We start from the raw sequence: 14,815 nt of genomic DNA, 5'->3' as shown, positions 1-14,815 counted from the left end.
ATATCACAATCAAAACCTGCCTCGATATCATTGGCCTGAACCGCGCCCGAGCTTCGACGGTGGACTCGTAGGCAATCAGCGCACTCCGTGCGCCATCGGCCTCACCGTTTCGCGGAAGCCGGTGACAGAGTTGCTGAGATGGAGTCGAGCTTCTCGAGATGACAACGTGTGCTATCCAGTTTCAAATCTCGAGATCTTGCGTCAGCCTCAGCATTGTCGGCTCTAGTGGTGTCGTCCTGCCACTCGCGAGAGCCTCAGGCCTCGGAGATCGACCGTCAATCCCTCGTCGCCACATCCTTGGCGGTCGCAATCAGCGCTGGCTAACATGGATACCGTGGATTCTGAGACAAATGTTCTCCTCGTTGTAAGTCTGCGTAGTTGATCAAAAGAGGAGAAGTGCTGTGTGCCAGAAACTAACAGACTACTAGAGCAACATTGCGAGCGTCGCGTATCGATTCTACGAGCCCTCCGCAGATTCAAAGCAAACATTCTTCTCGAACGCTCTTGGAATAGAGACAAGTCTCAGAGAGCAGGGCCGTATTGTCTCATTCGATGCGACACGGCGAGGTCTGTGGTATTTTCATATCCGACGCTCTGTCGGTGCAGAGTCACAGGGTCCGGCAGAACTCGGCGCGACAGCTGTTGTAAATGACCACCTCTTGATGTCTACGAAGCATGGATCTATGGAGCCATCCCAGTGGCACAAAAGCCTTGCTCCAGAGCCGCCCACCCACAGGCCAAATCAAACTTCGTCTGGCCACGCCGCGCAATTGCAACTTACTGGCTCTCAGCAGGATCAAGAAGCGACAGCGATCACAGAAGAGACAGAGCTGCGGCAATCAAATGGATTCACTCCGAGAGTACTCTACGAATCGTTCATTGGGGCTCTTCTGTTGACGATCTGTTCTAGCTTTTGCTCTAAATCAGACGCTGTGCCTCTAAATTTCCGAACTGTGCTTCTCCCTGCCCTAAAAGCTTCCGAGAGTGCCACAGACCGATGGATAGGCGAGCAAGCCCAAGTCTTGGGTACTCTGAAATGCTACATGATCAGCACGGGGTCATTGATACTGTCGTTCTCTGTGACTGTGTGCCCTTGGTTAGCGAGCTTGGAAGATATTCTGAGCTCCAATTCAAATCCCATCGGAAACAACATACTTGCGGCACCTTTTGGTGTCATGACGAACGAGGAACAATCGCCCTCATCTCACTCGACAGGGGCCCCTCTGGCTCATACCCCTACTATCCAGACTCTAGCGCAAAGATCACCTTCGAATGCCAATAGTTCACTCTGGAAGCAAGCATGCTTGGCTATCTTTCAACTCCGCGGGGTTCCAGGAGCTGCGCTGCGTGAGTGCTCTTGGGTGAACTTGCTTGTTTCCAAGCCAAAACTTCAGGACACCAAACCGGAAAACGGACGTGCTGCACATTCCACGATTAGCATACCTTGGCCCGGATCGCTGTGCTTCCGGAAAAAGGCTGTCGAGCTCTCGGCCACGAATCGCATCAGTGACACGATTGTAGTCGGTCACGACGAAACACATGACCCGCTCGGAGATGCGCGCGGATGGCTCAGCTCGGCAAACGAGCGAGAAGAAAGAATCTCCAAGCGGCACGCAGAGCGATCTGCTGCAGGGGCCAAGGAAAATCCGGCTGTTGATACGCGTTTGGGAAAAATAAATGCCCCATCTCCAGTGACGATGCGACGACCGAGCACGACAGGTGGCAACGCCGTGTACCCGACACCACCCGATGCTATCCAAAACCTAAATGGCGTGACTCCATCAATGGATGGTAATCTCTCAAGTCCCGGACATCCGCTCTCGGTCGTAGCTGACGTCGATATTGACTGTGAACCACCTGGCGAAGAGAATTCGGTACACCAAAATGATGACGAGATGACCGAGGCAGCAGACGGAAAGCCACTTCGGTCAGATAACAATCTGCTCAGTGAAGCAGAAAACATGTTCGAAGATATGGGTGGAGATATGTTTGGTGATAATGATATCACCGAAGCAGACTTCAGTTTCTTTGACGAACAACCCGATGAAATGGGCATGGACATGTCTTTCGATAGCATCAAGGGGTCTCGTGTCCCAAGTGCACTTCCGATCAATGCCGAAGAGCCAGTTGCATCGGCATCTATCAATGCACCGCCGTCAGCGGAGTCGGCAGTATTTGCCAAACCCGAGCTTAAACATGCGAGGAGCTCGCAGCCAGAGGACGCGCCACAAAGGGGCCGGGATCACCCAGCGAAGTCTGCCAAGCGCGGCTCGAGCCCCTTTGATCCCGACAGTGTCTTCAAAAGGCTTCGAGCTGCTGCGTCACAACGAACTCCCCGAGGGGCTTATGGTGTCGGCTTGAACAGAGGAATCAAGGTTTTCGAAAAAGTTGACTTTGACTCGAAGATGCCAATGCTCAATAAAAAATACGAGCATGGCGGGCTCTTTGACTTTGTGCCAAATGCCACAGATACAGACAAGCTGGAGCCTGGTACGCTCCCAAAGACAGATTATTTGCGACGCCACGGCAAAACAAGAGCCAAGCAGCAAGCTGATTCGCGACGGCCATCGATAGTGAAGTCGACCACTGATCCCGATACCCAGCTGCTAGACCATCGGCTTCTGAACTTGGATGGCGATATTTCTGATGGAGACGACTCAAGCAGCGATTCAGACGTTGCATCAAACCTGTCTGTCAAAGAACCCGTATCACCTGTCAAATCGACAGTGAAACAGTCTATCTTGGGCGACGATGACGCGGCCTCGTATGTCACTACAGGTAGAGACCAAGATCTGGCTGAAGAACCAGACGAGCAACTAGCTCTGGAATTGCCTCGACTATCTCTTTTAGATGGGCCGGACACACCCCTCTTCAGGTATTTCACTGATCCCGAGCCTCTATCGTTGGATATTTCCCTCAGTGATGAGGATATGATTCAAGTGGCACAGCTTGTGGCAGAGCAAGCAGCAGCAGGATCATTGTCTATATTCAGCGGTCACTCCGATAATGCCCTGTCCACTGCCACAGAGGAAGACGCCCGAATCGAGCAGCTTACGAGTACCCGCTGCGCCTTGCAAGCGCTCCGCGACGCGGCTTCTTCATTTCTTGGAACCATATCTCCTGTTGGATTAAAGACACTACTTGAAGTTCAAGACGGCTCGCTCACTGGACAAGGAAACCGAGTACAGCCGCGTCAGGTTCCCTCAAAAGACCCGAATTCGGAGCCCATCAAGCCCAGTAACCTCTATCAAATACCATGTCCGCATCTTGAAGTGCGTCGGGCAGACGTGAGAATGTCACTACTACCTACCGCCGTGACTTTCTGGGAGAATCTAGGACTTGCGCCCTCTTCCGGCAGCAAAGACATACGTGCGGTGTGCGTGTGCCCAAAATGGACTGGAATGATAGATAATGCGCAGGTATTACTGGGTCGACTGAAGAGTACTTACGAAACGCTGAAATTGGGGACTTTTGAGAACATGCCGCTCTCTGCAGGCCTGGAAGATGGCGTTCTTCTGTACGGGGTTGACCGAATCTCAACCGCCCCGGATGCGACCATGATGGGGCATGGCTCTGCGCTGCTGGAAAGCATGGAAACGCTTTCGGGTGCCATGTCAGATCTAGAAGTCGTCGACACGAACGTCGTGGTGTACTTTATGTACTCAACTAGCAATCCCGGCACAATCGTTGAGGCATGCATGGCTTTTCAAAGATTCTTCGAGTCATACAGAAGGACGCTTGTAGCCAAGCGGGAGTCGGTCAAAAACGAGATTGTTCTTCAACTCGTTTCCGCCGACGCAATTTCTAGCTCTACATCTATGGTTATCACACCCTCCTCAGATCTGGTCAAGCTTTGTATGGAGACATATGACCGCTGTACACTTTTCGGAGGCAATATGCCTGCGCCAGCGATTCGGCTGGAGCAGCCATTACCACGCATCATTGACTTCAAATTGTCTCCCGCCCCGTCTTCGTCTCTGGCAAGAGAGAACTCTTGCATTCATATCGCCTACGCGCGGAGCATTGACGGCCGCTGGGTGACGGCAGCCTGGACTGATGACCGAGGGAATGAACAAGCTACAGCGGCTTACTGTCTTGGTCATAAGGGCGAGCCGGAAACTCGAACCATGAACGATGTTGCGCATGAGATTTGGCAAACGACTGTCGAGCTGATATCAACTTGGAAAGTCCACTACCGGATCATTATGACCAAGTGTGGTCCAGCAGACGAGGGCGAGATCGACTTCTGGGTTGATCTTGCTCGTACCGAAATGCATGCCAGCGTTACTATGATTGTGATGACTGTCGAAACAAATCCATCGTTGCAGCTTGTGCCTGCCCCGATCAAGATGTCTTTGCAGCCACTCTCGATTTACACGACGCCTGTATCTACGCCGCAGGCTAATATTGTATCACCGGAAGCAAGCGCAGCACCCGCGACCCCTGCTCGAGATACTACCGGGGCCGTTGCGACACCAGGCGGTGAAAGCAACGGCGATGCGGATGTTGATTCCGTGCTGGCGGACGTAATGGATCAGACCTGGGGGGCTATCGTTAATCACCGGTTGAACAACTCGGTCGGTACCACCAGCATTCAGCCAGCACTCATCAGCGGCTACCTTATCAAACGCACTGGCCCGAAAGCAGAAGACGTTCCGTCCATCATGGAAGTCAATCTCGTCTACACAGAAGCGTCGGCACGCACATATGAGCCTTTGCTACGAGAGATGCTCAGCTATTTTAGGGGCCTGGGCACTCTGGCAAGGGCTAGGGGGGTAGTCGATCGTGTGACGGATGTAAGGCCTTGGCACGTTGCTGCCGCAGAAAAAGCTCTTCGTGCGCTTTATATTCTGATGTGAGAGCGACCATGTGGGCCTGCAGGAGAAAGAGAAGGAACTACAAACGAAGCTTACTTTGCTGATGAATACGCTTGATAATGAATGGGCATTTGTGGCGTGCTTGGTGATTTTTCACGGCCTACTGGTGGGAGTAGAGAAACTGGGCGTTGATGACTCTTTTGTTCTGGTTCTTTTGCATTGGGTTGGGATGATTTACTATCAGGTTATGGTTTGATTTATACAGCGCTGAATACCGCCTATTTTTATTCCCAGGCTAAGGCTTTTTGTTTCCCCTTGTATTCAAAATCTCAAATCATCAATTCCATATCGGGTTCCTATCGCAGTTTTGATCTTTCTTTCCCAGTCGCTTTGCGTGCTCGTCATGAATAAACCATTGCGAAGGCGCCCTCGCAATGACGCGCGCGCGCTTCACAAAAGCAATATCATCACCTTTGCATCATCACATTGCCTCCAGCTGTATAGAAAAGGTACAAAGACATATCATAATATTGAAAATTGTTAGTAGTCTGTTTTTCTTTCGGATGGAGCGATGCGACCTTGTATATTTAGATGCCCACTTAAACGGGCAAGCATATCTTACATCGGCGTATGACGGTGGTGATGAATCAGGCACAGCCTCCGCACTACAGCCTCGCGACTTCGCCTCATCAAGAAAAACTTCACAAAGTCACCACCGCTCAGGACTCTTTTTTTTTTGTTCAAGGCACCCGGCTTATCTGCTTGTAGGATACTTGGCTCTTGACAGGCTATCCCAGGAGCGAAGCACCGAACCCATATACCCCCAAAGCTATTACAGCCCACCTTCAGCGCATGGCAAAATCGGACAAGGCAAACTTTGCGCAGCGAGGGCCAGCTCCCCAAGAGATGCCCGCAGAGGCTATCCCCGCTTCTGACAGTCGCGAGCCGCATGCTGGCGTTGGCATGCCCACTGTTGACGATCCGTTCAACTTCCCGACAGACGAGGCTCTGCCAGCCTACTCGGCGCACCCAACTGACGCCGCCGTGCCGCCCGTCTTTGCGGATGGCGCCGGCCCAAGCAGCGCTACGGCTGCGGCGCTTCCTCCTCCTCCGCCAGGAACATCACAGGTTCGCCCGTCGCTGAAGCCAATTGCCATTCCGCAAGTCGTTCCTGATGCCTCTTCGCCCTTTGTCGCCGCATACCCGCCCTGCCTGCTCGCTCGCGGCATCACAGAGCAGTCCTGGATCTCCTTCTTGCATACCGTCTCCGCCTTTCTCACCGCAAAGGTCGGTGACCGGGCCGTCAGCCACGCCGGCGACATGGCCAAGCACTTTGCGCAGGATTCGACAAACTTTGGCAAGAGCATCGCCAGCCACAGCAAGACCTTGGGCAAGGACATTGCCAAGCACGCGAAGCGAGGCAACATCTTTGGCCTCGCGGCGACATTGATCCATGGCGCTGTTTCCCTGCCCGTCATGACGGCGCTGGGCGCCGTAGACACGGCGACTCGATTGCCTGGCGCTGCCGTCGGCGCCATCACAAAGAAGCCAAAGACGCCTGCAGAAAGAGTCAACGCGTACAACGTGGTTGCAAACAAGAAATGGCTTCATCAGCGAGGTCTCCACATCCAGTTGGTCGACACCCCAGGTCTTGCCCATGTGCTTCAACTGCCGACAGCGCAGTTACTTGCGGTGGCGCGCTCTGGAAAGGAAGGCAGCGCTTCCGGCATGCTACAGGCGCTCGACCTTCACATAGAACGTCTCAAGGTGCCTGCAGAGACGAGTCTTGGCCTCTCAGACAAGTCGCTATGGCTCGTTCTGGTTGAATTTGACCCAGAGGAGTTGCAGGAGCCCGAGGACCAAAGTGATGGCAAGGTCACGGGCAAGAAGTGATGTCGGAAGATTCCGGAAAATAGCTAATGATATATACCTTGAGTTGAATAATGAATCGTTATACCAAATTTCGATATTCTGCAAAGCGCAGCCTGTCTTGGGAGCACCCGCCAGCGCAACAGCGCAATCGTTTTCTGGGCAAATAATCCAGACTCCTCTAGCTGGATCGCGGCCCTTACTTGACTACGCCATACAGAGAGAGAAAAGGGAAAATAAAAGCGAGTAACAGCCTCAGGTTCTTTTTTCAAGAAGAGGCGAATCAACTTAGTTCAAGTATGGCTATCTATAAGAAATGGGGGGCAACTTCCTGCTTGTCCTTGTACGCCTGCTATGGAAGACGAGCTTAACTATTCCAAGACTGGGTCTCGTCCGTGCAACACCTTTTCTGGCTCACGAGGAAAAACTGTGCTGAAGAACTGGTCAAATGGTATCATTTACGGCAAGCCGGAGTCTATTGCGCATCATGCGGAATGAAAATCCCATCCCGGCTTTGCCATCTCTGGAACTGTCCCCCGTCGCCAAGGTTCTGGTTCACAGCGATTTCGGCCAATTCTCGAGCTCAACGGGCAGCGAACCGCACCTGATCTGCCCCATTCCAGTACCAATGCAGGCCTTTCTGCATTGGCATGAATGTAGTCGTGGATAAAAGACGACGAGTCATCAAAATCGTCTTTCAGAAGCTTCTAAATTTTCCAGCCTCTCAGAACCTCTGCAGAGATCATTAAGCCCTCTATCAGCCAAGTCTGCCTGAGAGTAGCAGAACGTTGTCCCCCTTAACGATATATGGTCTAATAGACTCGCTGCAAGCTGTTGAGATTCACAATCGCGCCTTGAAGAAGTCGAAGAGTGATATTTCAGTCTTTGGTATTGAGTGCCATGCGATCGGGCGAAGTCGCAGTCAAGATTGCAGCAAAAAGCTAGCCAATGGAAAACGTCACAGCAGGTAGTGCATAGCCACAGTGGGCAGTACAGTGTTGCGTAGCACCAGATCCTCAGGCAAGGAAGCTTGTAGTAATGGCAAGGAGGCTGGCGCTGAAGTCGCCGAAAAAGCAATTCGAGCCACAGTACGAAGAAACTGAAACGAGGAGGCGGACCCTCACGACCTGATAGCGGATCGGCAAGCTTATCGATCCGTCCGGCTTGCGCATTCGGCCGCAGTCGAAGGACGCTATTGACCAGCAGACGGGCCGAGAGGGTTAAAGAAGGTGTGAGGGAAATATCATGATTCATATATGTGAACGCCTGTCATATTCGAGTGCCTTGAAGAGGTCGACCTCAGCAGAAGTGGCTGGCGGGTTGCGGTAGACTGTACTGATAGTGTCGTCTATGGAGACGCTAGTTATGGAGCGTGGGTTAGGTGTGAAATGGGGCATTGAATAGGGGTCTTTTCATTGGTCTTGGTGTGGACAGGGAAAGAAAGATTGGCATGTTTATTTTATTTTATTTTTTTCAGTGATGCATTAGGCGAGCGCACAAGGAGTTATATGCGCTGAGAGAAAGCAGGCTTAGGACAGATACATTGCAGTTATCAGCACAACGAGATGGAGAGGGCGATTTTTGTGTCCCAGCCTCCTGCCACAGGATGTCGCGGAAGCGGACGTGTGGCGTGTCGTTTCTGTTGCGCCATAAGGTACTTCGTAATTACAGGTAGCCACTGCTGTATTCGTTAACTACCACACTACCTAGTGCAACATGGGCGTAGGGCGATGGCACAAGTGGCGATAAATACAGTGGCGACGAAACTTGTGATTGGAAAATGAGGCCAGATTAATCTGAGCCCAGCACAAGCTAGAGTAGCTTTAGCGTACTTATTCGCCTCGCGCAGTAAATAAATAGATATTTAGGTTGGTTTCTTGTGGCATTGGGCTGCTGGCAAAACTCACATGTATGTACCTTGGTACCTTGTCGACTTGGCCTTGCACCACCAGTGCTGGCAGACTGGCAGTGCACCACACAGTGACCCCGCCCAGGCATGCGCCCAGCCAGTCACGTACGTATGCTTAAAATCCGTTGAGAAAGATGCGTCCTGCGACGCGAGGCTTAAAGAGTCATTGAGACATCAAAGTACGTCTAGTACAATTTACCTCGGGAAACATGAGGACACGCTGTCTTGATGCGGTAGAGGAAAGAGGGGTCGGCTTGCGCAAGCATGTCCTCGGGCTTGTGACAAGAAAACCGACGCAATCCATGTGCCTGGCAATCCCAGGAACGAATTCTTGTCTTCCAGGTACCATTCCCAACAATTAAGAAAAGGAAGGCTAGGCGAATGCGCCATGACGAAGGCTACCTAGCCTCAGGTAAATAGCTGGACTCAGGCTGGACTCCTGTGGGCTGGCCGGAGCGGGGGCTTTTTTTCCATGAGAGACATGGAGACAAGGTACCGCGACTGCCCTCTTGGTTGTGGTTTGTCTTAGCATGTGTAGGCTGTCATGTGCCAAAGAACCAGGTTTGCTGACCATCATTGGCTGGAATAGGACAAGTGGGTAGGATTCTTCGGCTGAAGCACTGTCCTCCACACTGTACTGATACAGCAAACAAACGGCTGATAAGTTCAGATGTACAGTGCGAAAACTCTATTCCTTTGCCAGCAGTTCGGTCTGCTCCAGTAATCAGCCCGGTACCTTGAGCTCAAGTACTTTGGGCTCTGCTGGCCCGCTTTGGCTGCAGCATGTTCACGACGCCCGCCTCTGTGTTATTAGGTACCTAGGTTGTAGGCTGTTGGCGTTGGCGCTGTAAAGGGCCTTGAAGAGGGAGGCCACGAGCACCATGATTATCTGCACAGGGAGAATTCGACTGGTGTTTGGGTAAAGCATTCAGGTAGGTGGGTTCTATATTCTGTAGCGGTGTATAATTTGACCAGGCAACTCCGCGATACACTTGATGCAGACGCCTGCCTGTGAACGCCCTGCAGCACCGCCAGCGCCTGCGACAATACCAGTTAGCCTGTGGTAGTAATAGCGCGCGGCCCAGCAAATCCCACCTACCCTCCCGTCACTTCCTCCACGCTTCAACGGGTCCCCTCCCCCCTCAAGGTCTCGCTATTCGTCTATTTTCCTTCTCGTCGCTTCTCCCGCTCAACACATCTTGCCATCGTCAGCCACGGTCGCTCTTCGACATCGCCATCCACGTTGCAGCTCTTTTCCTGTCCAAATTCTAGAGCCGACTTGGTACATACATTCCGGTGGGCCCGGCACAGTCGCTTGCGCACACCCGGAACCCGATCCTTGGCCTGCCTGCAATCCTGCTACCGCTTTCTTTTTTTTTTCCAACCTGGCCGCCTGGTCAATTGTGCTACAGACGACTCTTCCACGACACCTGCCCCTGAAACTACGCTCGCGCTTTTTCGGAAACGGCCTATGTACCGGCTTGAGAGTTCTTTACTGTCCGTCCGTGTTACGATGCTTCCGTCGATACCTACATTGTCCTCCAAATTTACCTAGTCTGCCGCATCCCATCACGCTACTGGCACATCGACACCAAACCGCCTCCCCTCACTGATATCGGTCCCCTGTGTCTCGGCCGACCGACACCGCCATTACACAATCTTCTCTACGTCTTCTCAGCCCCAATTTACGGCGTCGCCTCGATTCAGCGCAAATACACGACACATTTAGATTTTTCCAACAGTCGCTGGTGCAGCGGACAAGCACCGCCGCCGCTCACGCTCCGCTCTCCCGGACATGACATCGGCTGGTGGCCCTGGCGCCGGCAGCCCTCTGATTGCAGGAGCTCTCACGTCCAGCGGCGAGTTCCACGATTTTTCAGACGATGAGCTCGGAGCCTCCAACTTCTTCGACTTCTCCAACAGCCCCGATACCCTCCAGAGCCTCGACGCCATCACCAGCTCCAAGGACCAGGACGCCTTCCTCAATCCCCAGCAGCTGGCTGTCGGCCCCTTCCCTGACTCGCCCAACGGCTCCTCGCAGGACTCCTCGTCCGAGTCCGCTGAGCCCTCCAAGCGTGCACTCGGTTCCGCGCCCGCGAAAGCACCTGCTACCTCGGCCGGTGATGCCAGCATGGACGACGACGGCTCTCATATAAATATGGACTGGGGAAGCAATAACCTTACTCATTACGACGATGATGACAATACTTTCAACTTTGGTGCTGGCACAGGCCAAGCTGACATCAACGGCTTTTACGGCTTCCCTGAACAAGATGATAGCTTCATGGACCAGTCTTTTGACTTTGAGAGCGCATCTAGCAGTCCCGATGCTCTTTCTACTGGCCCCGTATCTATGCCCTCACCCGGCATGCCCACTATCAAGTCGACAAGTCCCAATAAAAACAACAACATGTCCGCAAAGCTCAAACCGCAAGCACACAAGAAGAAGGCTTCGGTCAGTCCATCAATCCACACTATACCAAAACCAAGTTGCTAACGTCTTTAGACACATTCCGTATCATCGTCACAAAACGGCATCAAGCGATCACTTTCTCGAGAAGTCTCACCCATGTCAACTTTAGTCGCCAGTCACAACTCTTCACCAGCCACAGCTTTTCTGCACTCGCCACCAGCAACTGTCAAGGCCGAGTTCTTCCAGATGATGGGTCAGGGTAGTATGTGGTCTACTAAGCCCAACCTGCAAGTGGCCGCGGCTTCGGACGGTGTGCCGTCGCCGGCTTCGTTTGTGCCCAATCATGCGGTTCAAGCTAGGCAAAGGGCTCAGCAAATGGCCATGCTTAATCCACCTCCCTTCAATTTTACCGGCTACGAGCTCAGAATCTTGCCAACACCATTGAAATCCCGAGTCGAGACGCAGATTCCTATCAAGATGACACTCTCCCCACTTCCTCCTGGTGTCACTAAGCTCCACCTTCCTGCGCATACGATATCCAAGCCAAAACTCCTCTCAAAGCCGACACCGGAGCCATCTCCCGATACCCTTGTACTACATGTCAGCTTAGTCTGCACCAGCGCAATGGAACATCCCGAATGGAAGAAGAAGGCTCTCGAGAGAGCCAGGACACAACCACAGGGCAGCCTTCCGGATCTTGATGACGAAGAGAACGCTCCCCAAAACGGCGGCGAGGTCCGCATATGTGCGGGCTGCATTACTCGGGAACGAAAGAGGGCAGCCAGGAAGAAGATTAAGAAGCCCGACGAGGAAAAGGTCTGGAGCCAAGATGAAGAACGCCGTGTTATTGTTTTCAATACCCAAGAAGTCAAGGAGTGGCAGCCCATGAGCGGCATGGTCGACTCCAATGGACGACCGGAACCTGTTGTCTCCAATCGCACCATGCAGATTGATGCACCCATGCGCATCGCCTGCTACTGTCGGCATCACGGAGAGAAGATGGGCTTCAACGTCATCTTCACCCTCAAAGATCATCAAGACCGCGTCATTGCTCAAGCCATGTCCAACCCTATCATGATCACCGACGATCATAAGACGCATCCCATGGCTCAACTGACCACACAGCCTGCCATGTCTGATACAGTCAGCTCTTCATCAATTCCCCTCACTTCTGCACCAGGCACCGAGGCCAATGCCATGGTAGCGGCCGTACCCAACGGCAACTTTCGAATGTCGCAGGCCGGAAGTGATGTGTCGTCGATGCAGAATGGTTATGCCAGCTCCAACTCGGGCAAAACGACGCCGACCATGACTACAGCAACGGTACTGGCCCGTTCACACTCGAGACCTAGCTCCCCAAGCCAGGGGCATCCTATGCCAAAGCGAAGAAAAGGAAGCACCTCTCGAGTACCGAACGGGTTGGAGATGACTCGGCTCGACACCTCGCCACAGCCCACGCAATCTGTTGCAAGTCAAAGATCGAACGTCACCTCGCCATTTAGCCCTCCCTCTGCTTTCCACCAAGCTGAACACCTCTTCGGGATGCAGAATGGTCAATTGCCTTTTACAACTGGTCCTCCTACCCCCAACAGTAACAACGAACAGGCCAACTTCTTTGCCAATAACCGCTCTGCCAGCATGGACAATCTTGCGTTGGCTAACATGTACTCGGCTCCCGCCTCGAGCCATGCGAGCCGTGCTCCCAGTCCCAGCGGTCTCCGAACTAGTGCCCAGCAGAATCAATTTGCTGCACTTGCTAACAGTCTTTTTGCTCCTGTCGGCGTTCCCCGTGTGGCGCCAGTCATTCACAAGATTATTCCCAATGAGGGACCCAAGATTGGCGGTATCGAAGTCACTGTTCTTGGGGCTGCTTTCTTTCAGGGTCTTGACGTATGGTTTGGCGATCAACGAGCTACCACGACCACTTTCTGGGGTGAATCATCTCTTGTTTGCTTGTTGCCACCTTCACCTGTCTCCGGAAACGTCCCGGTCACCTTCAAGCTGCAAGGCGTCCCGCCTCAGAACTTCCCCATGGCCAAGCAACCTCCAACATTCAAATATGTCGACGACAACGAAGACAAGTTAATCAGAACGGCGCTTTCGGTCTTGGGGCAAAAGATGTCTGGCCAGATGGTGGATGTAAGTGATCTCGCACGAAGGATCCTCAACGATGGCAGCAGCTCTGGCGGCTGGACTGGCGGCGCTTCTGGTGGCCCTTCGGGTAACGGCACTCAATTCAACCATACTTCTCACGAGCACCTCGAGTCTCAATTGCTCAAGGTCCTGGATCTGATTGACCTTGATGACAGCGCGCACAGAACTAAGCTTGACCTAAAGAGGTCTACCGGTCACACCATGCTCCATCTTGCTTGCTCGCTCGGTTATCATCGTTTCGTCGCTGCCCTGCTCGCCCGCGGCGCCAACCCAGATGCTCGCGACAAGGGAGGCTTCACCGCTCTACACATGGCCTCCATCCAAAGCCACTCGGAGATTGTTCGTCGACTCATCATCGGTGGAGCTGATCCGACCATCCGTAGTTTGTCTGGTCTCACTGCTACTGATGTTGCGCAGTCTCGCGCCGTGATCCGTGCCATTCGTCACTCTGAGCGCCACGCTCGTTCCCGGAGCAGCGGTGGATCCATGCACAGCCGTAGCAGCAGCTCCACCTCGGTCAGATCGCTGTGGGAGCCTCTTACTCGAGCTAATACCCATGATGGACCGATTTCCATTGCCTCGGGCGAAGAAAGTCCCGAATATACTTCGGGCGACTTTGAGGATGAAGACCCAGATGAGAACAGCTATCTCAGCATGAGACGCGCCAGCGAGATGGACGCCGAAAAGGATCATTCAGACGAGATGGTTGACTCGGAGGTGGCAGAAGGCTCGACACCTACGGCCATGGCCGCCGCATTGAAGGAGCAGTTCCAGCAACAACTCCAGCAGCTTCAGCAGACCATGGGTATGCATTTTCAAAACCTCGCCCATATTCCGCAGCTTCCACAGATGCCTGGGATGCCTTTGCTACCAGACTACCAAGGCTACTTCCAGCGCATGCAACAGTACATGCCTGGCATGTCAGGTGCCAGGCCTGACTCTGCTGGCGGTGATTCACCAAAGGTGGACGGCAGGTGGTGGGATTTGTCGTCTTATATGAGCAGCACTTCAGCAGCACCACCCCCGCCACCAGCGTACGAGGATATTTTCCCTCGCAAAGACGTTGAGGAAAAGCAGCGCGCTGCAGCAGAGGCCGCCTGCGAGGCCCAGGCCGACATGAAGTGCTCCGCCTTGTACGATGCTCCCAAAACGAAATTGAAGAAGCGGGCGAGTAGAACCAAGCCCACAATGGCTAGCAGTTCTACCGAGAGCTTGGAGCCGGAAGTTCCTAGCGTTCTCAAGATTGGACGCAAGAATGCCATTACCAAAGAACAGCAAGATCAATTCCTGCGGGCCAGGGAGCAGAAGCTGAAGAGACTCAGCAACGATCGCAAGCTCTTCTTCGTCTGGATTCCCTTGCTACTGATTATGGTCTGCGCAATGCTTTACAGCTACTTCCCGAAGCTGTTCCCTTTCCTGTTTGAGTCGGCCAAGGCTGTTATTCAGGTGGGACATGCCCGCGCCACTCGTTACTTGCAGAATAGACAAGAACGTGTCGTGCCGATATGATGAAGTTGGGTATATCAACTTTACAACAGGGCCGTTAAACATGTGACTCAACACTTGACTTTCTTTTTTGACGATTTGAACCACAGGCGCTTTCTCCACTACCAATTCTGCGTGGGTGTTTGGACTGTCGATTTGACTTGTTTC

General features: G+C 53.0%; 2 protein-coding genes across 2 annotated transcripts; both read left to right on the top strand.

The window, feature by feature from the left end:
• Positions 1-325: 325 nt before the first annotated feature.
• Positions 326-6,710, top strand: BBA_05505 (Subunit of the RNA polymerase II mediator complex; the record flags this gene model as incomplete). The annotated part of the gene is made up of 3 exons (XM_008600602.1): positions 326-364; positions 429-4,796; positions 5,586-6,710. 3 exons carry the CDS (start codon positions 326-328, stop codon positions 6,708-6,710), a joined length of 5,532 nt encoding a protein of 1,843 aa, XP_008598824.1.
• Positions 6,711-10,390: 3,680 nt separating this feature from the next.
• BBA_05504 (Immunoglobulin E-set) lies at positions 10,391-14,671 on the top strand (the record flags this gene model as incomplete). The annotated part of the gene is made up of 2 exons (XM_008600601.1): positions 10,391-11,050; positions 11,102-14,671. 2 exons carry the CDS (start codon positions 10,391-10,393, stop codon positions 14,669-14,671), a joined length of 4,230 nt encoding a protein of 1,409 aa, XP_008598823.1.
• Positions 14,672-14,815: the final 144 nt, after the last annotated feature.

Source organism: Beauveria bassiana (genome assembly GCF_000280675.1).
Source record: "Beauveria bassiana ARSEF 2860 unplaced genomic scaffold BBA_S00014, whole genome shotgun sequence".
In the NCBI taxonomy this organism is placed as follows: Eukaryota; Fungi; Ascomycota; class Sordariomycetes; order Hypocreales; family Cordycipitaceae; genus Beauveria; species Beauveria bassiana.
Note: the sequence above shows the minus strand (reverse complement) of the source record. Positions and strands in the feature narration are given on the sequence as shown.